The 23,814-nt window shown below is 29.9% G+C and overlaps 3 protein-coding genes across 3 annotated transcripts; all 3 read right to left on the bottom strand.

Moving 5' to 3' along the window:
• Positions 1 to 4,980: 4,980 nt before the first annotated feature.
• Positions 4,981 to 7,703, bottom strand: LOC130979487 (uncharacterized). Its single transcript, XM_057902944.1, has 4 exons — positions 7,623 to 7,703; positions 7,350 to 7,517; positions 6,183 to 6,377; positions 4,981 to 5,142 (listed from the first exon to the last, which is right to left on the bottom strand). The coding sequence occupies exons 1-4, from the start codon at positions 7,701 to 7,703 to the stop codon at positions 4,981 to 4,983; spliced, it is 606 nt and encodes a 201-aa protein (XP_057758927.1).
• Positions 7,704 to 10,523: 2,820 nt separating this feature from the next.
• On the bottom strand, positions 10,524 to 13,305 carry LOC130983174 (mitochondrial carnitine/acylcarnitine carrier-like protein). The gene is made up of 3 exons (XM_057907361.1): positions 12,925 to 13,305; positions 11,643 to 12,034; positions 10,524 to 11,228 (listed from the first exon to the last, which is right to left on the bottom strand). The coding sequence occupies exons 2-3, from the start codon at positions 12,032 to 12,034 to the stop codon at positions 10,727 to 10,729; spliced, it is 894 nt and encodes a 297-aa protein (XP_057763344.1). The 5' UTR covers positions 12,925 to 13,305; the 3' UTR covers positions 10,524 to 10,726.
• A 3,270-nt stretch (positions 13,306 to 16,575) lies between these two features.
• LOC130982246 (probable sphingolipid transporter spinster homolog 2) lies at positions 16,576 to 23,253 on the bottom strand. The gene is made up of 16 exons (XM_057906160.1): positions 23,076 to 23,253; positions 22,701 to 22,832; positions 22,505 to 22,606; positions 22,271 to 22,375; positions 22,093 to 22,168; positions 21,921 to 21,995; positions 21,535 to 21,637; positions 21,393 to 21,443; positions 20,383 to 20,428; positions 20,054 to 20,145; positions 19,809 to 19,885; positions 19,451 to 19,564; positions 18,684 to 18,803; positions 18,335 to 18,463; positions 17,557 to 17,635; positions 16,576 to 17,016 (listed from the first exon to the last, which is right to left on the bottom strand). Exons 1-16 carry the CDS (start codon positions 23,123 to 23,125, stop codon positions 16,907 to 16,909), a joined length of 1,461 nt encoding a protein of 486 aa, XP_057762143.1. The 5' UTR covers positions 23,126 to 23,253; the 3' UTR covers positions 16,576 to 16,906.
• Positions 23,254 to 23,814: the final 561 nt, after the last annotated feature.

Below are 23,814 nucleotides of genomic sequence, written 5' to 3'. Positions count from 1 at the left end.
AACATAATTGAATGATTTTAATGAAAATTAAAATCTTAAAAATATCTCAAATAACATATATATATATATATATAATTTAGAAAATAGAAACACTCTATTCATATAAGAAAATAACAAATCCCAATCAAATACATAATTTCCTGTTACAACAAACAAAGCGCAAAAAGAATACATTTGAAGAATTCATTCGAAGGTCTCGGGTCAATGAGCCAATCGGATTCGTTAATGACAAGATAATAATAATTAATAATAAAAATAAGCAAAGGCGAAGGAAGTTCCTATGCTTATACGTGACCACCATCATCTTTTTTATTTATCTACCACCATCATCATTTATTATTTGTATATCTTTCGTCTTCACCTGCTTGGAATTTTTGAATGCCTATAATAATCACTATTTCAACTCACTCATATGGTTATGAATTATTATTATTATTATGATAGTTCTATCATATCAGCATTTAATACAAGACAAATTAAATCTGCTCAACTAGAAATGAAACTTTAGACACAGTGTTATGTATGTAGGAGAATAATTCTTGAGGAACTCATGCATATATTATAGTAGGGATAAATTTTCAAGTGTACCAATACATTTCAGTAATTTTTAATAGTTAATTTTAATTATAAAATATATATAATATAATTAAGATTAACAATTAAAAATTATTGAAATATCGGTATACTAATATATTTAAAAAAAATTTTATGGTATGTTAATAATAATCAAAAATTATTTTTAATATAAAAATAAAGATAATATTTTAATTAAATATTAATATTTAAAGTATATTATAGTTTTGTAAAAATCATTTAGCAGGCTTTTATGTTGGCCAATATATTGTTATGTGTTTAATACACTCTCCACATATTGATCAAAATGTTATGTCCAACACTCTCTTTATATATTGATTTCTCACTAAATAATTCCATTTACACTAAATAATTCCATTTACAGAAAAAAATACCAATATTTTTTTTATATAAAAAAAAATCAGCCAATAATAATGGTATATATGTATCTTTTCCCCTTCTTTTTCCTTTATTTGGTGCCGTGCCTAATGTAGGCTCATGATTAAAATATGACATATGTTTAGAGCAAAATGGCCCCACAAGAGTACGTGACATTGCTAAGATGCTTGTGGCTTTCAACGATACACAGTGTTTCTTCGTTATGTCAATAGCAACTTGCATAACTTATAACATTTAATTAATTAATTAATTAACTATTTCTCTTTTCAATATATATCATGCATTATGACATGGATTGCAAAGACATCCTATCAATACAAATTACTAAAACAATTCGGCGAAATCAACTAATTGATTCTACTCAATTATTTGGAACAAAATCGATTTATATATGTAGTAATAATTAATAACGTCACTTAAAAAAAAAAAGAATTGAGATAGATATTATTATTAAATGCACACGCTGAAATAATTTAAGTGGACATATAATTGGATGAGTTGGGCAAGTTTAGGATTATTATTATGATCGACATCATCAATTAATATTCGTTTTCAGATAATTAACTTTTGGAGGCTAGCGAAATGATCCCGTTTGATTAGTGTTTCCTAAAGATAATGAAAGATGATGGTCATGGCATAACCAAAAAATTTGTCTGTTTGTAGCCACCATAATTAACTACGTTATGAAGTGAACATTTCCTTTTAAAATTTTCTTTTTCTTAAACAGATTAACACTAAAAATATTTTCTTGTGGCTGTTGTGTTATGATGTCAGCTGAATTAGATGAATTAGTTCTCCAAGTTACTCAAAAAATTAAGAAAAAGTGTTTGGAGCTAATAGGGGTGTAAGTTATAAATCGGACAGAAAATTATCGTAAATCGAACCGAAAATTATAACAATCGATTTAAAAACTGAAAAAAATTGTTTTTTATTTTATTTTATTTTATTTCTGACAAAATCGATTGGTTCGGTTCGATTTTTGGTTGGCTCAATAGAAACCGAACTGAACATATGTATCCATTTTAATGTTTTATCCATTTTAATCTTTAATTTAATAACAAAAATTTTCAATCCCTAACCATTTCAATGTTTTACTCTTATTATTTTAGTTTATTGACTATTTTAAGTCTCTAATTATTGTGATTCATATTTTGCTTATTAAAAATTAAAAACCGAAAAATCGACCGAACCAAACCGCTGTTGGTTCGATTCGGTTGTTGTAAAAACAGTAAATCGAACGATTGTGTGTCTATTAAAACCGAACATATCGATTTAGTTGGGTTTTGGTCTAAAATCGAACCAAACCGAATCAATAACACCCCTAGGAGCTAATAATGTGGTTTAAATTCCTCGTTCAAAATAAAGAGAAAATTTAGACCATCAGTACTTTTATTAAAGTTTGGTCAATACTAAACTAGTAAAAAAGTGAATAATTTTATACTATTAAATATAATCATCTTATTAAAAATATTAATAATAACTAATTAATGATTATAAATTACAAAATCTACTGATTTCTTAAAATTTTTTTAAAATAAAAACTCATGGGCGTCCACATCATCTCACGAATTTTCCAGCTAAGCACCCTTTTTTTTCTCCTCTCTCTTTCCTTATAGCCTCCGGACACTTTTTTAGTTTTTTTTTTAAGTTATAATTTATTTAAGTAGATGTTTCTGCAATTGACAATTTTTTTTTTTTGCATGTGATCTAACTTATAAAGATTTAGAATATGAGGAGTCTAATTTTTAGAGCTATATTTATTAGCACAAAAAATGTTAAAACTTTTTAAACTGAGATATTGAGTTTGTCAAAGTCTTCAAAAGTAAAAGACAAAACTATTTTAAGAAAATATCAATTATGTTATAAATTTATTTCTTAAAAAATTTATAAAAAGAGACGTATAAATGATTAGGTTAATGTTTTACTTGTTGTTAAATAGAGAGAAAAAGAAATTGCGGAAGATTCACGAATCATGATGACTAGGAAAAAGTAATGGGCATTTTTAAATTTTGTGGCCATGAAACGATCTCATAGGCAGCAAGTAGCACAAGATCGAACAAGAAGCTTTGCTACGACTTCATGCTCCTTTTTCATTGATACATCATGTAAAGTAATTAGCAAAATGTCATATATCTTGAGTTATTTAATTATATGAGCCATGCATTGCTAACCCATTCTTAATTAATAGCAATAATAATGTGTAGTTGTCTTTAGGCCTTTTCATTATTAGTGGGGTGTATCTGATTCTTCTTACTTCTTTAATAATATTGTACGCACACTTTATTCACTATCATATAAAATTGGCTTACCATGGATATATGGGTCTAATTAGTCCTCGTTAGAGTGACCCATTATGCCTTTGCATTGTTGTTTTTAGTAACAATAACAACTTCTTATTCCACTTATTCCATTAAGTAAGGTGGATTATATAGATCAAATCAAATGATATTATTAAATTTTATCATGTATCATATTTATAATAAAATTATTTATGTATAAATCTCTTTTAATGTTTGACTAACTTATATATATATATTACAAAAAAAGAGAGCTATTTTAATATTTTATTTTTTAACACTATAATTAAATGTCAAAATTAATATATATTTTTGACAAATATTACAAATGTCAAATTTTCTATTTTTTTTATGAATAATTTGATCGTAGAAAATTACTTCTCAATTCTGACACTTATTTGTTTTCAATTTACTCCACTATTTTTCTTCTTCCCTAGGCTTTGTCAATTTTGACATCACACTGCTCTCAGTTTAGGATTATACTACTCATTTTTTATTTTCAAAATCTCAATTTATTCTTCAGTTTCAAGATCTCATCTCATTCTTTGTTAAAAATTTTTGTTGAGAATATTTTATGGTCAATAAGTGTCAAAATAAATAGTATTTTTGATGGTTAATAAATATCACAGAAAATATATTCTCAAATTTTTCTAACAAAATATTTTTGATAGCCAATATTTATCAAAATAAGATTTAAACTTTTTTCACAATTACTTATATGTTAAAAATACTATTTTTGACAACTTTTATTAACATATTTTAATAGTTAAAATAGTGTCAAAATTTATTTTTTGACAATTTTTTTTACACATATAACTTTAAAAAATAATCTATATTATTGTAGTGATATATAATATTTTTAAATCTTTCTTTATCATTTATTTTCTATTTATCTTCTATCTTATTTACTCTCTTAATTGAATGATCTGTCGATTTTTGTTTCTTTTTAGGTAAGAAAATTATATATATAAAAAATATAATATTAACCAAAATATAAAAAAATATGGATCTTTAATATTTCTGTATTATTAATATGAAAATTATAGTATGCATCGTTGCTTGCATGTATGTAGTATATATAGATAGGACAAATTAAACAATAATATAAAGCAGTTTTGTTCGTCCAAATGATGCGATCGATGGCATTCTTCTTCCAATAATTCACAACTTAAATAATAAATCATTTTTCTAAGAAAAAATATTGGGTTGCCTGAATCTGGAGTGTGATGTGGGTGCATAATATTATTGATTTCACATGGCTTTCTGACCCTAAAAAACAGTTAGGGTTCATTTCCCAAGCCCTCTAAGCAATATTGTATCAATAGAAATTTACAAATAGTTGAATCTAGTCTCAAATCTAAGCTCACATTTATTTTATTATCATAGAGGAATGGACCACAAATTTTCAAAAACACAACAATAAAAATATAATAATAATGTACCATGCATGAAATATATATAATAGTATGTAATAGTAATACTACGAACAAAATGTGTCTAATAATAACAACAAACAGGTAAATAAAAGTTGTGGGGAGAATTAACGGGAATTGGTAATAGCACAAAATTAATAATGAGGGGACCAGTTAATTAAGTATATTTTAATTAAGTAGTCAACTGACCATTCCTAATGATTCTTGTTGTTTCTAGAATATAATAATAAGGTACTTGTTCCCGTTAATTATAGAATTAAACAATGATTTTGGGAGCATTAGCAGCCTAATAGCTTTAAATGTGGCCAACTAATTGGTGGATTCCGTTTCTTTGCCATAGAGACAGTGCCTTTCTTTTCCTTATTCTTGGCTTTATTATTCTTCACCACCTGCTGCTTGCTTGAATTTTTCATTGGATTCTTAATGCCCTCACATTGTTCCTGCATGCACCAATATATATGTTGTCAATAAACAATGATCTTGACTGGTTAATTCATAATTTATAAACATGCAAACAACAAATTTGAGAAAGGGAAAGGAGAACACACTAGAGGCTCACTTGGTGAATCATGATGCCTATGATATGTTTCTACTTTAATTTCTAAGTTTCTAGTATTTGTATGTGAATACATGCTTTTGGCAAAAAGGTTCATTGTACGTGGACAGTGGACTTTTGACCTATCTTTCTTGTGAATTTTCCAAGCTACTTATGGTTTTTAACTATGAAGTATAGATACTTTGCTGGTTTGCTTAATTACAGTATTCACGTGTTAAATATATTTTGGATATAATACTCATTAATACTTGTACAACACGTGTCTGTTGACTGCTATGTCTAATCGTGTCTTAATAAAAAAAAATTTTGTCAAACACACATGAATACAAAAAAATAGTATATATGATTATTTATTAAAGCAAAACATATTTTAAATATTTTATATAATTAAAATAAGATTTTAAAAATAATTAAAATTAATTTATATTTTAATATTAATAAAATATCAAAATATTATTATAATTTATCCAAAATATATTTTATATTATATATATATGTATCTCTGTATGTTATAAAATTTTAAAATTTATATGTTGTGTGTTTTGTGTCGTGTCGTATCCTGTCTTTATATCATAGATTTTTAGAGAACATAAAGTTATTATTCTATTCCAACTTGAATTGGATTTTTTTGAAAAACAATATTTTATTGGTTTCGAGAGTGTTCTGAATCTTTCTAGAACTAGCTATAGTTTAAATTCAATTGAGAAAAAAAAATAGTGATTATTTAATTGACTAATGATGTGTGAAATTGAGTATTATCTTGTTGAGCCTGAAAGAGACATTTTGCTAACTTTCTAATTTAGGTTACCTTATGAGTATTTTATTTTCATAAAAGGACAAAAGCTAAGATCAAGGGATCCAAAAATAGAAACAATTACAATTTAAATAATCATTTGAATATTTTATTTTGTTTATTTTTCTAACCTGCAATTCAAGAAGTGTCCTAGTGTGGTTGTGAGGCATGGCTTTGTGTCCATGATTTGGGAGATTGTTGAAGGTTGGAAATGAGTAACATATTTCTCCTTTGGATTCCTGGCTTGAAGAAGATTCTCCAGAATTTTGTGTTGAAGTTATGGACAAAGGATAAGAGCTGCCACTTGAATCCCTTTCCATGCAAAGCTGGAAATTAAAAGAAGAAGAAAAAAAAGGTTCAAAACACATATTCATATTCTTAAATTAATTTAAAGAATAACTATAAGAAATAAAATTTTAATTAGTCAATATTAATTAATTTTTTTATTATAAAATATTTTTATAATTTTTTTAGGATTTAGAATTTAAAATTTAAGATATAGTGTTTAAAATTTAGAATTTAATATAAAAATAATTTTAAAAAATTAAGTGATTGATTGAATAAAAAAATTAACTTATTAGCTTCCTAATTGAACTCTAAATTGAGTTACTGAAATAAATAAATCTCATCTTATTACTGGAACTTTTATATAATTATCTTATATATCATTAATTTTTTTCAATAATAGTTTCTCAGTAATTGAATGATATTATTTATACTTATAAAATGAATGTTAATTAGATATCTAATATAATAAAAAAAAGATTTATGCATATTATTAAGTTTACAAATAAAGTTTTTTTTTATTAAAAATATAAAAAAATTTAATTTTTTAATGTATTTATTTTGTATTTATTAAATAAAAATATTTTAAACTTTCACACTTATTTTATGTTCTTAGAACACACGTTAGTTAAACCTATAAAAAATTTAAAAACAAGAAGTCGGAGTATTGAAATAAGGGGTTACAACAAAATCTAAGAATGATGAGTGAACATGATGACACAAAAATTGAAGAAACATATATCTCAGTAATTTAAGCAAAGCTTTCATGAACTACTTGGATTTATTCTCTCAAAATAACTAATAATCAATTTGTTTGTTGGCCAGTTATTTTATTAATCAATATAAGTAGTTGAAGTCAGGTGTCTAATTATGTAAAAAGATTTGCTTTCAAGTTAAAATAAACAATGTCAATTAAATCATAATGAAACACAATGATTAATCATCATGTAATTAAGTCTCCGTTGAATGCATGAATTTAATATATATTTAATAATAATAATATATAATTTCACCTGATAAAGTCTGTGTTCAAGAGAGGCCACCCTATCCAGCAATGTTCCTTTGAAAAATGCCTCTTTCTTGGCCACCAATTCCCCATATTGTTTCTCAGCACCAAGATTAACATTACTATTATTGTTATTATTGTTTCCACTTCTTTGCTTTCTTTCCAAATATTTCATCTACGGACCAACCACAAAAACGTTACAAACAAATAAAAAGACAAAATTGGATATATAATATAGAATATAATATATATAATGATGAAAAAAAAGGGAGGTTCTCACAATGAATTCAAGATGATCCAACCTAGCAATGAGAGGGATAGTGGATTCATGTGAAGGTAGTTTTGTCTTTGTGTCTTCCATTTTTCCAAGTTTTATGATGGTTTTTGTGTTGGTGAAATGCTATGTATACAATTCTATATATGTTATAGAAGAAGTAGTAGTTGTTTATTTGTTTCAACACTCAATAAAGAAGTGAAGAAAATCAACAGATTTTTTCACAGTTACTCATTCCCTCGCTTCTTTTGGAGCGAGATTTTGAGTAACCCTCACTAGTCAAACGCTAGTTTGTTATGTTACGTGTCAGTCACATATTTTTTTTTACTTCTAGGTTTAGTATTAGAAAGAAGAGAAGCATGTTTAAGTGTATTAAATGTTTTCTCCTTATGTTTACAAGAAATTAGAAATTGCAGTTTCTGCATTTAGAAACTCACGATAGGATTAAATTTATTTTTTTCTTATCAATTCTATCCTTTATTTTTTTGTTTGTAGTCTTTTTAGTACTCAAATATTTCAAATATATAATTATATTTTTTTATAAAATTTTTATTTTTGGTTTTGTATAAAAAAATTATTTTTTGTTTGGCTCAGTTAAAATTTTTAAATGTAATTCTTGTATATTAATTTATTATTATTATAATTTTGTTATAATATAAATTATTGATCCCATTAAAAAGAACAAAATAAATAAAAAATTAATTATAACTAATAATAAAATCATAAATAATTAAAATTTATAGTTTAAAATAGTATTAAATAAAAGAGTACTGAGAATACTAAAAAAATTATAAGTAATATAATTTAATAAAGTATATTTTAATATATTTTTCATATATTATTTTTGTTTTTGATATAAAAATATATTTTGTCAAATTTTATGTTATTTTTATTATAAAATTAATTAATAAGATCTATTTAAATATTTAAATTAAAATGATAGGAAGTTACCAAAAAAATTAAAATGATAGGATAATTTAAAAAATTTATTTAAGTTGATGTCTATTTTAGTAATTTTTTATTTAAAAATAATTTTAAGTAGTGTAATCCAAACAACATTTACTTTACTATAATCCATTTTGATATAAAAATTATCAAACATAAATAATTTTCACGCAAACTTACTTTTCATTAAAATTAAATTTGTAAAATCAATTTTATACAATCTCCCCAATATAAACGATAGTCCAAACACACACTTAAAAAGTTAAGGGGTAAATGGTTTAAGGTGATTTTTGCCCTTGGTTTTACTTTTATTGGTTATATTTTAATATAATTGTTATGTTTATTTTAAAGACACGGCTTATTTTAAAATCAGAAAAGCTAGAGGACCAACCATTTTAATTTATATTAGCTAATAGTCCAAAATCTTCAGTTTAGTAGCCTAATAATATATTTTTAGTCAATACTTTTAAATATTACTAGTTAATTATTAGTCAAAAATAATAAATTTTACTAACCTCGAAATATTGCTCTTTTAGAATTTGTCATGTTTTCGGAGAAAGTGGTTCTCTAAGAGAAAAACTCAAAACAGCACCTGACAATTACTTCAAAAGACAACGAGATCCTTGACAAAAAAAGATACCAACTCGACCCCTGAGTTTTATTTTTATGGGACGGATTAGCCCCTGTGCCAAAAAAAGTCAATGTTTTTTTTACATAAGGACTAATCAGTCCTAAAACAAATATCAGGGGCCGAGTTGAATTTTTTATTTCTTAGGAACCTCGTTGTCCTTTTGAGATAATTGTCAGGGTTAGGGGTGGCAATGGGTAGGGTAGGGTAGGGTTTGAACCCAACCCTAACCCTACCCGCGGGTTGAGAAATACCCAACCCTAACCCTATCCGCGCTCAACCCGCGGGTATCCGACCCTACCCGCGGGTTGACAAAAAAAATATTATAATGACACAAAGATCTCATAAATAATACAAGTATCCTTGATTCAGTGGCTAGGAACCTTTTGCACATGCTTAAGGTCTTTGGTTCAACTCCTTTATGTAACATTTTTAAACATATATAACACATATTATGGAGGGTGCGGGTAGGGTTGAGACTCAACCCGCACCCTACCCGCAGCGGATCGGGTTGGCAACCCTACCCGACCGGGTTGGGTCAGGTTGGATACCCGCGGATAGGGTCCATGCTGCCAGGCCTAGCCAGGGTCGGATATAATATTCACTCTTATTCTAATGATTTAATCCATGGTTAGAAAGGTTATTCCATCAGCATATACTGATCACTTTCTATAGAATACAATAGGATTGTTTTACATTTAGAGAAGGGTCATTTCATTGTTTTGAATATCTGTTTTGCACCAAATTTGAGGCATATTATCTCAATTTTCTGAAATAATGGAAGTTGGAAAAATGGAGGCATCAAATCAGTTGTACAAATTTTTCTTGCCACAATTTCTAACATTTATGCCAAAAAACAAGGACTAATATGCATGATGGAATCTAAAACCGAATGCACGCCAACAATTTTGATGGACATGAATTATGGTCATTAACTTGAGAATTCAGAATCTTGTCTTTTGAAAAAGTTGAAGCTAAGTTCTCTTAGTTAAGATAGGTGAAATACGATTCTTGCAGTCATAATGATTCCATTCTATCCTAACATTGCTCATAAACTTGCATCACGTTTGGATTCTGTCTCTAGGACAAAAACATGAAAAGCAAGAGACAGATGGAAAATTGTGTCTCCGTATTTCTATCTCCAAGATAGTATCCAAACTTAGGTGCGGCGCGGCGCTTGAAACATTGTGTCAACTCATATCGCATCCACCATTAGATGGGATATGGATCCAATCCAAGACGGGTTCATATCTCATTTAATGCTGCATTTTGTGTAAATTGACATAGTTTCCCAAACATATACAATTTCCATAAGTAATAGAACAAGCATGAGGGAAGAAACCAAAATTCTAAAAGGAAAGGATGTATGAATTACTACTGCTGAAACTTGAAGCAATAACAGAAAGATAAAACTTTATGGCCATCTTGCAATGCCTGAAATAAATGTTTTGGGAATAAGGTAAAACTAAGAAAATAAGTAAAGAAAAGAAAAATGCCAATCAATGTTACCCCCAATCAAGTCTGCTGTATGAACTAATCATCCTAGAGCTGATCGTGTCATCTCATATGCCAAGAAACAAGCTGCATTTGCAGGAACACTTCGGGCCATCGCCGGACCAAAACCCTTATACAGTCCTTTGACTCCTTCGGTGGCGCGAATCTTTCTGAAAGCATCAATTGTACCAGAAAACTTTGGATTTTTGTAATCATCTACTTGAATCACACTCTTAACAACGTCGGTTGGGTATACCATGAACCAGAAGGAAGCTCCAGCCAAGCCTCCAGCAACCACCAGAGAACCTCTACCTAGTCCAGAGGTATCACGTCCTCCTGCGAGTAATTGCTTAGTTGCTTCATATACTCCAAACATTGCAGCATTTCCAGGTATTTCACGCGCCATTGTAGGAACCAATCCCTTGAAAAGACCTTTTACGCCTCCTTCTGACCGAAGAACTTGTCTGGCCACATCCATAGGTCCTCCATATTTCACGGCCAGAGTAGCAACTCCAGAACCAGCAAGAGCACTTTGTGCTTGCAACCTGATCGCGGCAATGAAACAAAGCATAGTGAGTTACAAGGTAACCACGTACTTTGAGTGTGTGCTATAAAATGTCATGATTTTCATGTCATTATATTATGAGTATCTTAAAAGTTGACACTTCCTAAAACTGAGCTCTTAAAAGTTGACACTTCCTGAATTTCACAGCCAAAAAAGTGGGAAAACATCATGCATAAATTCACACAACATTGGAACAATTACATTCAGTTCTTGCTTGGAAAAACTGATATTTGCATGAAGGTAAATCCTTGGAAAATTTTACAATAGAAGCAGGTAGAAAAAAAGGTCAAAAAATTATTAAGTATTGAAGTCAAGAGTAAGAAAAAAAAGAGAGAGAAACACAAACAAGAAGATTAACCATGACACAATTAAAACACAGTGAGTGTCCTCTTACCTGCATTTGACCAATTCAGTGGGGCAAGCTAGAATAGAAACCGCAACTCCGGCTCCGGCGCCACAAACAATCTGCTGGTTTACTGTGAGAGGAGCACCAGGTTCGGACCTCAATAATGCCTCCAGTTGTCCCCTTACTGAAAACAGGACAGCATTGAAGGCAGCTACAGTAGCAAGTGGGGCTCCCATACCTTTGTACAAACCCCTTGGTCCTTCGGCTGCTATTGTCTGCTTCACAGCATCAATTGCACCAGCATACTTGGGAACCTGGCCAGGGAGTGGTGTAGGCTGGCTTTGGAGCTTGACCTTGATAGTGTCAAAGGGGTGGCCACATATCAATTGTGCTGCCCCTCCAATAGTTCCTGCTGTTAGGTCCTTAGCCACGTCTCCCATCTGAAAAATCGAAATTCCAGCAAACAAAAAGAATAGAGGGTTAACACAAACTGACTTGAAGATGTGCAGTAATACTACTATTACAATAAATGTACATTCATTGCTTTAATCTTTATCTTTGAAGCAGAAAAACTAGATTGTTGTTTCAAAGATACAATGCCTTGTTCTTTGGCTCATAAATTTGTATGCTTCTAAACTTCCTATTCAGATAATGACATTGCTTGGTAAAGTAAGAAGATTTGAAGGTCATGGAAAATGCCGCATATAGCTGGACCATTGCTTAATCAGATACATCCAGTGCCATTCTTTCCTTCCAACTCCCTTCTATATAACAATGCACCAGAAATTGCAAGGGGAATGCATAAACTCAATTCAATGTTCTTGAGAGTCAACTCACTGGATGTACAAGGTATTAGCACATGTTCACGTTGATATCAAAATATTGTTATCACAATTGAAACACAAACATCTTAAAATATTAAGATTTGAAATATAAAGACTCTTGAAGTGATAAAGATTCGTTGAAAAAAACCCTTATTTATACTTCAGAATGAGTGGTGAGGAAGTATCAATTCTCCAATCTAATAGTTGAAGTTTTTAGATCATTCAACAAACTGGCATCCATGAATTCATAGACACGAGTCAAATCCTTCACCATAACAACAATTTCAATCAGATTTGAAGTAAACAATTGATGGCAAAAGCAAATTAGGGATGATCTAGCTGAATTAGACTACAAACAAACAAAAAACAAACACTATATTTTTTACAATCAAAATTAGAAACTAAAATAAGCAAGGGAATCTGATCATCATAACAATCAACAAGTGACAACCCCTTTTACAGTGAGGAAAAAAAAAAGGAACTTTTTAAGAAAGCTAGAATCGTACAGTAGTTTAGCTGGCAGCCGAAGAATCAGAAGAAGCAGAATGGAATAAAATCCAACAGTTTCTTTGTGTCAGATAAAATCAACAGTCAAAGCAGGAATAAGAATGATGCGTGCCCCAGTTGCTTTTTGATTGAAAGGGTCTATAAAGGAAGGGGCTTTAGATGAATCTGGGATATTGGGTATCTGAAGTTGAATCCAATATGTTAATAATAACAATAATAATAAAGAACCGATGAAGTGATAAAGAGAAAGAAATAAAAAAAGGTTTTTTAACAGAAACAATGAAAGGAGAGACGTGGCTGAGATCGAAAAAAGATACAGAATTGGAGATGACGACAGATAATTTGTCAGAAGCCCACTCTCTCCCTCTGAGTGTTTAAGCGAATGAGAAAGTTTAATTTATATCTTATAGTAAAGTGGAAGTGTGCGAGTGCGACTGTGACCAACCAAAGGTTGAGGTTGAGGTTGGGGTTGTTGGATGCTTTAGAAGCACATCACCCAAACATACGTGCGGGACATGTCATGTTATGTTAGTGTTTGTTTGGGCGTAATTATTTTGATAAAGAAGATATTTTTTTAATAATTTTTCTTAGTGTGTTTGGCAAATTTTTAACAGTAAAGTAAAAATTTTAGAAAAATAAAAAATATTTTTTTTGAAAAATTGTAATTTATATTTTTTTTAAAAGATTTTTTTTCTTAAAAAAAAATATTTTTCATATAATAAATAAACAAAAAGGTACTTTTATATTGTTATACCTAAACATAATTGATAGATAAAAAAATCTTTTTGTATGAGATATCTAAACATAAAATTACTTTTATTTTTACATAAAATCTTCTAAAAAAAGATAAGTCGAAAAAAGATCTTTTCTTAAAAGCTCACATATTTTCAATTATCTCAATTTAAATTTTGAAAGAATCATAAATTGATCCTTAAAAATATAATATTTGGTATAATTTGATGATGGGAATTTTTATGGAAAATGAAGAAGGTACTTGTATTAAATATAAAAATATGTATTGTAAAAGAAGATTTTTAAATTGAGAAATTCTCCATATACAAGCATTTTTTTATACAAGTCTTTACAAGTTATTATATTAGCGCTCTTGAACGTTACTGCAACACGTTCTTCTTCCTCTTCCTCTTCTTCTTCTTTTCTTTCGTTTCTTACTTTCTCTTTCTCCTTCTTCAACCGTTACTGCACAATTTCACTGCACCGTCTTCTTCTTCTTGCTGCACATTCTTCTTCCTCTTCCTCCTCTTCTTCTTCTTCTTTTCTTTCGTTTTTTGCCTTCTCTTTCTCTTTCTTCATTTACGTGCTTTTCTCTTTGTTTTCTTTTTTCGTTATTCTTGATTTCCATTATTTTTTGATATCAAGCTCTGAAATCATTTTTGAAGAAGAAGAAGCAGCAGAATATGAGGAGAAGAAAGAGAAAGAGTTCTGAATTATGCATAAAGTGTCCTTTGGGTGTATTTTCTATAATCGTTTGGGTGTATTTTCTATAATCGTTTGGGTGTATTTCTGAAGTTCCATTATCTTCAAAACGATTTCAAAGCTTGATTTCAGAAACCATGAAAATCGAAAAAAAACGAAGCAAGAATACCAGTAATAAACGCAAATAAAACAACTAATGAAAAGGCAAAGAGAATAACGAAGAAATACATGGAGGAGGAGGAAGAAGAAGAAGAAGGAGAAGAAGAGGAAGAGGAAGAGGAAGAGGAAGATGAGTTGTTCATAATCCACGGTGAGTGAAGAAGAAGAAGAAGAAGAAGAAGAAGAGGAAGAGGAAGAGGAAGATGAGTTGTTCATAATCCACGGTGAGTGAAGAAGAGGAAGAGGAAGAGGAAGATGAAGAGGAAGATGAGTTTTTCATAATTCACGGTGAGTGAAGAAGAAGAAGAAGAAAGAAGAAGAGGAAGAGGAAGAGGAAGAGGAAGAGGAAGAAGAGTCGTTCATAATTCACGGTGAGTGTAGCGCTTTGGAAACTAAATAACGCATTAAAAGATTCTAATGTGTAGCAACTTGTAAAACTTGTAAGTCAAAAAGACTTGTATGTGTAGCAAGCCTCTTTTAAATTTTCATAAGCATTTATTGTATATAAAAAAAATCTAAATAAATAAACTTCTTATTATCTAAAACTTTATTTTGGAATTTACAGACTTTTTGAAATTAGGAGCGTTCATGGTCTAGAGCGAATTTAATCATATTTAGATTCGGTTTTAAAAAATTATCAGAGTTTATTTTGACCTAACTCAAAAACGATTCGAAATAAATCGAATTAAATAAAAATTAATTTAATGTAAAATTAGTATATACTAAAATAATAAAAATTTATTTTTAAAAATTAAATTTAAAAAATATTATATCATATTTATATCAAAATAAATTATTTTATTTATTATATAATATAAAAAATATTAATTAAAATATTAAAAATATAATATAACATTACTAATTTTGTTCTAAAATATATATTTTTATTATAAAAAAACTTCAGATCAACCGAGACCCAAAGTATAACTCGTCAACCTAAAAAAAATATCAGATAAAAATAATAAATTTAAACTCAATAAAATACAGGCTGGACTAAACCTTAAACGCCCTTGATTAAAAGGTATTTTGAGAGTAGAATTGTCACACATTTTATTAGCTAATATATATTATTAGGACACTTGTTAAGGACCCAAAGAATAATTTTTATATTTTTATGTATTTATTTTAAGAGTGTATTAAACATGTTAAAACTTACGGTCAATCTAGGGTCAAACGAGTTGGAATAATTTTAAAATGGTTGTTGTGAGGAATCGAATTCAAAATCTTATATTCATTATTTTTTTAAGAGAAAATTATATATTATCATGAATATATAACTTTAAATAAATCAATATCAATATATAAAATCATAATAAAAAAGAGAAAATGTAAATTCAATCTCCATCAACTTCAATATATGTATAATAATTTTTAACTTTATATTAAAATATATCAGGAATATGAGTTAGTTGAATAGAATTAGGTTTAAATCTGCATCCGATCCTATCCGCATATCAACATGCTTCGCTTTTAAATGGGTTAGGTCATCAATCCTACCCGAATGAATTGAGTTGGATTGAATACCCGCAAATATGGTTAGTATTACCATTCCAATAGTTCAATCTATTTTCATTAACGTTCTAAAAAAAATGAGTTTAATTATGTAATTTACTTATTTATTCGAAACCTAAGAAATGAAATAACAATAACATGACAATCAAAGTTACAATTATCCTTTGGTGCGTGTGGAAGGCTCGTAATATTGCTCTGTTTTAAACAAATTGATTACAACACCAGATTTTAAGGTGGAAAATCAGGTGCAGTCGACTTAATGTAAAGTTGATACTTGAGAGTCGTTAAATGATTTGACTGATTTGACTAAATTTTCATCTAACATCTCTCATATATCAATTTCACGTGAAGTCGACTTCATCTGAATTTTTACTGGATTTTAAACACCAAATTTATCCTCTGTCGGAAAATGATTAATGCATCTGCTTTGTAAAGTATTGGCCTATCGAGTCATCCTTGTACTTTGTATTCTTGGGAACATCTTTGCTATTTCAGTAAATGATTAAAAGCAACTCTCACAATTTACCTTTGTCGGCAAAAAGAGGGGAAAAAAGAAAACACGATTGGATTAAATTACTGAGTTATCACATCTTTACATTCGAACATCTTACAATTATAATAGTTGGAACTTTGCACAGTAATTTACATGGAAAAACATTTGAACAGGGTGACTTGATCTAGTAACTCCATTCAACCTGATTTGATACAACGGTGAAGCCATCAGCACCCTGCTCTTCAGCAACAGAGTATCAAACGTGGATGCCACCGATTTTTCCCTCTTCAAGGAACAATGTGGATGTTCCAAGATAATACACATATATGGGATATGCAACTGTTTCAGCACGGTATTACTAACACTATAAAATGGATCAGAAACTAGGCTTCATATGAAGTGTCTTCAAGCAATGGCCTCCTTTGCTCTCTTCTTATTGAAGATTGATCATCATCAAGTTCGTTGAAAAGATCAACGCTTCTCAAAAAGATTCCTGTAGTATTGATTACCATTAACCATAGTCAAGCAAATATTTAGAACATTCTTCAAGCAATTAGTAGTAGTATCCATGATGATGTCAATGGATATACAATAACCAGAACAACTTGCACCTTTGATCTCTATAGCGATAACATGCACATCAAATTTGTAGCACAGATTTAACACCTCAGTTCAAGTAACAAAGAGTAACTGCAATTTGGTAACTTCTTTTCTTTAATGATTTATGGTTCCCCAAATGGAAAAACGTGACTTAAATTGTTCTCATGAGAAAAGGGCTAGTCAACGTAGTTGCAGTCTTATAGATGAGTATGAGACTACTTTTGAAGTGTAAAATATTAACTGCCAAATAAAAATCTATTAGCATTTGAAAATTAAAACCCATGCGCAACATCCAGCAATTTCTTCAGTACGTGTTTTGAAATCAGAGTTTACAGGCACATTCTTAAAAAACAATTAATTCTAATGCATATCTGGTTTAAAAATTAAGAATAGCTACTATAATACCAAAGCTGCATGGTGGTATGCCACTTACCTATGAACCATATTATAGCGGCAAGAAAGAAAATGGATGTTAAACAAAGTGCTGTTTTCCTCCAGTCATTAATATGATCCTGTGCAGGAAAACTGTTTTGCTTAGAATAAAAACAAATGTTAAAACAGGAACAAATACAAGCAAAAGGCTGAAACAGCCAACAATGTAAAGCAGGTCAGTAAATCATGAGTATGACTGCATCAAAATGTAAAACATAAGGCAGCACAGTTCTTGTTACTAGTTTTGTCAACTTCTTTTCCATATATGTTAATTCAAGAGGGATGTTGAAAGTTGCCTAAACAAACTAAGATGTGAAACCCCTTTACATCAAAGGGAGAGATGAGAAAGAGAGCAGTTTATAACAAATAAAACCAGGTTTGACATTTATTTTAACAATTTTCTGGAGATAGATATAATAACTAAAAGAGAAGGGATAAAATTAAGTTTTGAAACGTCTACTATAGATCAAACCCACTGGCTAATCATATGTTTGGTTTTTTTTGTTTGAGCAACTAACTACATATCATGGTTTGGTCAAAACTACTAAAACGTGGTTTAGAAGCTGCAAATGAAATCCAACAAACATGGATAAGGTGAAAATCAATTAAGCACTTTACTTCTAGTACAAATCTGTGTCTTATGTTGGCTGATAATATCCAGTTATAAAAATAATCAAAATATTAGGAAAAGCCGTGTAAAATGCAGAATCCAATGACTGATATATATCCAATAATGAAAGTAACCAAAACAGACAATATCAGGAAAAATGAGGTGTAACCTGCAGGATGCCAACAAGTGGTGAGGAAGGCACATCACCAAAGATATGGATTGAAACTGTAGATATTGCCATAGACAGCGCCCTCAAATTTGGTTTTACACAATGAAGAGAGACATAATTTACAGGAGCCTACAAAAGGAGACACAAATTTAAGACTAGAGTTTTATGTTATATATCATTATCAGGTTCTTATGAACATGCAGTAGCATGCAAGAAGATGAAATACCAACCATCTGAATCTAGAACAGCCAGTCCAATATAAAGTAATTGATTGCAATTATTATGCAAGTAAAATAGTAGGTTGACCCAAAAGAAAAAGAAAAACCCTTCAAGTGTCTCATAAAGTTACCTGTGTGGCAAAAATCAGCAGTTCACCAATAGAGAAGAGTACTATGAAACCAGATAAGCTCCTGAAACAGAATGCAATCAAGCAGAAGATGGCACCTAAAAATGTTGCTCCAGAAAGAAGCTGCCATGAAGAAAGGGAACCAAAGAAGAAAAGAAACAAAATATGATAAAAGATCATGAAGAGTAGAACTTCCAAATGAAAGATGTAAAATTCATGATAAAGGAACTTTAAGGGAAAAATAATTCTAGAACTTCAGTGATATGAACGTAACCAGTCATACCAAATAGAATTAAGGCCACAGAAATACAATAATATAACAAAATTATTAGTCATCTCGGTTCCAGTTTTAGTTTTAAATATTTTGTCCTCCTTTTCTTTGGGAGAACTTTCTTTTTTGGGTTGGAGGGGAGGGGTGATGGTTATTATTACATGTGATTATGCTCACCAAAAGCAGGTTTCAACTATTCCTGTACAACTTTGAAAATGCTAAAGGCCTAGAATCATTTACATGAATTCATGAAGTCATTTATCACTGAAAGGCAAAAGTGTTCCCTGTGCATTTTAGTTAGTGGGCCAGTAACCAATAGGCATCAACATGTTAGACTAATTATATAGACGTATTTTTTCCCACCATAAAAACTCAGTCCTTGAGCATTCTAACTAGCATGGATTTGCCGGTAACAAAATAGTAGTAAAAGAATAGTGCATGATCCCTTTTACTCATTTGATAACTGATATTATATATAAATGGAAATTAACTAGCCTACCTTGAAGGCATTGGAGATTGTTGAAGTCATTTTATCAAGAATCAAGCCTCCAGCTAACGTACCACAAATCCCACAAACAATTGTAATACCTCCAAACAACAAGTCAGCATTACTCTGTCCAAAAATAATAAATAACAGAATTGTCAAAGAAGCAAAAATTTCTATAAATATTAATAAATGCACAACTACACAATCAAGCTTTAACCTACTAGAAGAGGTTGATTTCATATAATCAGAACCCAACTCGGCTCTATCAATGACCAAGTCTTCAATAGAACCGCTTTGACTAAGCTCTTTTTGTAATGAATACTCCTAATATTTGATATGAAGCAAATGATATTTAAGCGCATTATCATACCATATGGTAAATGCTGTATCCTGCCTTCGGTCCCCAATACGAGTAGGCCCCAATAACAAAATTGTATGATATATAACCTAGCAATGATTAAACTCTTTAAGTCAGAATATTTGAAATTGTTCTGAATTGACAATTCAATTATCAAATCCTCAATTGAAAATCTGTTTTGATTCCTCAGGCAATATTGTCAATAAAACTTTCATGAAGAAAATTAATTATCTCCCAGTTAGTAAAAAAGTAAATACCTAGAACATTTATGACATACACTTGGTCACGCAAAAGCTCCAACATATCTTTTGAGAACCTGGTGATGTGATTCCTCAGTATGGATGGTGACCTGAGAAACATAAATATCAATCATAAAGGTGAAATATAATATTTTAGCTGGTCTATCTGCAACATAATCGTCATTGTTGTCTCAAACTTGCAATAACTTTTTATGGGTTACACACAGTGAGTGTAAAATAAAACTATAACATAAAAATTTTATAGAAAATTTCCTTAAAGTTAATATTATCCACTCTATTAATAAATTTCTTCCTCTAAATTTATTAGATTTTCAGTTTTAACTCACTTGGATCCTCTGATAAAGCCTTGATCTCCAGCAAGCATCTCACCATCTATAAGGAAAACCTCTAACTTTGAGCATCGAAATAAGTAAAAGGAAATAAATTTACGGCAAAGAATGTTATCACCAGAACCAAGAAAAGGCTTCTAGATGAAAATAAGATACGTATTATAGTCATCATTCGAGTGATAGCCTAGCATGCAAAATAGCACATAGCACAAAAACAGGATTGGTTTAGGCTCAGATGTTCAAAATATAATTCCTATAAAAGCAATACACTAATTAGAATATAATGCAATTTTCTTTTATCTGAATCATCACATCATAGCTTTTAGTGAAATCCACACATATAACATAACTTTGACTTGAGGCTACATTCAACAATTTTTTTTCAACCAATGACAAAATATCATGTATAGATTGGCACCTGCAAAATAATGTGAGAGTAATTTATTGATCATCACCTAAGACTTGTTTGGGTGAGCTTCTACGAAAAGATTTTTTTTAGTAATATTTTCCTAAAAGATCTTTTAGAAAAGTAAAAGTAATTTTATGTTTGGATATTTCATGTAAAAATATCTTTTTATCTAACAATTATGATTGGGACTGGGTAAGAGAATATAAAGTACTTTTTTATTTATTTATAATATTAAAAACATCTTCTTTTTTTAAGTAAAAAAGATCTTTTAAAAAAAAGATGCAAATTGTAGCTTTTAAAAAAAGATATTTTTTATATTCTAGTATTTTTACTTTTACCATTAAAATTTTGCCAAACACACTAAAAGAAAAGATCTTTGTTCATTGAAAAAATATATTTTTCTAACAACTTAATGGCACCCAAACAAGCTAATTTGCAATCTCCAAATGAGAAATATATTAATCCATTTTCATATGAATCAATGAGATGTTGAGAAGATCAGAAAATAAATTTCATTTTATCCTTTGGAATTTTAAAGACAACAAAGATTACAGCAGAAAATAATTTTACCAACATAATTGTCAAGAGTTGACAGTACCTCCACATTCGTTAGATGTCGGTATCAGTTTGGATTCCATGGGAGTGAAACCTATGGTGACAAATCAAATATTCTGATACAATTAGAAGGAGCAGAAAATTGACTAACTTCTAGAAACAAGTCATTCAGGAGAAATGGTTACCCTTCAACTGCAAAGGTTTCATTATAAAACCCAAAATGGGAAAAGGAAGCATCAAAATTGCCTCACCCCAAAATGCAATACGCCAATTAAACTGGCCTCCAACCTACACATTATTTGAATTTTTGAAGCCGACTCATTCGCAGATAACACATTAAAAAAAATAATGGATGCGAAGTGTGTAGAAAATTTTCCAATGAACAGTTCTTTAAGTTAGCATTACACATGCCCATATATGTACAGTAAATGAACTCATAAGCAGCTATAGTCTATACTAATACTCAAACAACATCAGTTCATGACGAATAAAATGATTATTTAAACCAGCAAACTAAGGAAACAATAAGAGAACCATCTAAAAAGCTAGATTTTATGAGTATTAATCTTACAAGTCCACCATAAACATAGCCCAAAGCTGTCCCAGCTGGTATGCACATATAGAAGGTAGCAAGCCATGCTGTTTTCTGCCATCAATAAAAATACAAGTAAAGCTGCAACTCTGCATTGGTGGAGACATTCAGTTCACCTAATTCTGATGGGAATGAAAGAAATAAGACTAACCTGTTCAGCAGGAGCATTGTCATCTATGAAAGGTGCTGCAAGACTTATGAAGGATGCTTCGCCTACACCAACTAGCCTGCCAAAACCATGGCATCAGTCTTGACTCTTGACTCAATACATAATACTAGCAAATGGCAAAGTATTAAGGCCTTGACAAGTTGAAAACATATTCCCTCACATTCGGCATATTGCAATAGACCAAAAATCAAATGAACTACCACATCCAGCTATGGCGAACGTCCAAACTGACAATCCAACACCAATAAGACGAAAAGGATTGTGACTGCAAAACATGAAAATGCATTAAAAAAACCATGCAATTGAAAGGGAATCATGTAGGCCCGGTCTCATATAGTTAACTCTTCCTACTCTAAGCTACTTCAATTTAGCAACAACACGGAGTTAGTATCACCTTTTAGCAAGAGAAGCAAATATTGGAGAAGCAATTAGAAGTCCAACCATAAATGCAGATGAGAGAACTCCATCTTGAAAATTGCTCAAGTGAAAATCCCCCCTGAGATGAAAATACAATTACATCAACCACGAGAAGATGATGCTAACAATAACAAAAATAATTAGGGAAGAAAAACAGCAAAATTGGAACTTACTGAATTCCAGTAGCGGCAGTGCAAATACCAGAATCGTCGCAAATCTCAAGGTTTCCATTAACACCGTTGCTAGCAATAGCTCCACGATCCACATAGTTTAACGTATTAATCACACAGAATATCATCAAAAGCCTGAAAATCACGACACTCACCTTCTTAATTCAATTAAATCAAGTCAATGAATTAAGCAATTCAATAAGTCAACTCATCAGCCTCCCACATCAATAGCATTAATTCATCCACTACAACAAAATTAGGAACTCGGAAATTCTGGAGTAACAATTGTTTCTCAATTTTCGAAAGAAAAACATGGAATTATGCAGGGGGAAAAACAAAACCCAAAGAAATAGGAAAGAAGAATTGTGAAGGTAGTACCTTTTGGGCGTAAACCAAGAAGGAGTGGGGTCTTGAGCTGAAGTTGCCATTTTTTCTGCACATTCAGTCTTCGGATGATGAATTCTTCGACTAACATACGCAAGTGCCTCCCTGTTTCAGTTTCTTCTTCCTTCTATCGGTCAATTTTTCAAAAATAGCTCTTTTTGTTTTTTTTTTTTAAAAAGAAAAACAAATACTCATTTTTCCGTTTTATTTGTTAAATATAATATTTAATTATTTATCACTTATATATATGAAAATTCAAACAGCTCTTATTTTGAAAACAGCTTTGTTTTATATATGTTAAATAAAAACTATTGCTCTTATTACATTTTTTTTCAACTTTATGATAAAATTATTCTCGGGAAATTAATTTGTTTTTTATTTATATCATAAGATAATCATACTAATAAACTTCAAGTTTTAAGCCGTTGGCATATATATTTTCCCTTTCCTTGAAAGCTACTTAGATTAAAATGTGTTATCAATAAAGCGCAAGTAAAATAGAGATGATTTTTCATCAATCCAAAAATCATAATGGAAAGTGATACTCACTTATACAAAAAAAAAAAAAATAAAATAAAAAAATAAAAAAAATAAAAGAAATATATCTTGAAGATCAAGTTGATATTGCTTTGCAAATTCTATGATATCATCTAATTTTAATATATAAAAGTAAATAGATAAGTTTACTCATATTATTTTTAAGACATATTTTTTCTCCTATGTTAGCAACATT

Source organism: Arachis stenosperma, chromosome 5, assembly GCF_014773155.1.
Source record: "Arachis stenosperma cultivar V10309 chromosome 5, arast.V10309.gnm1.PFL2, whole genome shotgun sequence".
Classification (NCBI taxonomy): Eukaryota; Viridiplantae; Streptophyta; class Magnoliopsida; order Fabales; family Fabaceae; genus Arachis; species Arachis stenosperma.
This window is presented reverse-complemented; position numbering and strand designations above follow the sequence as displayed.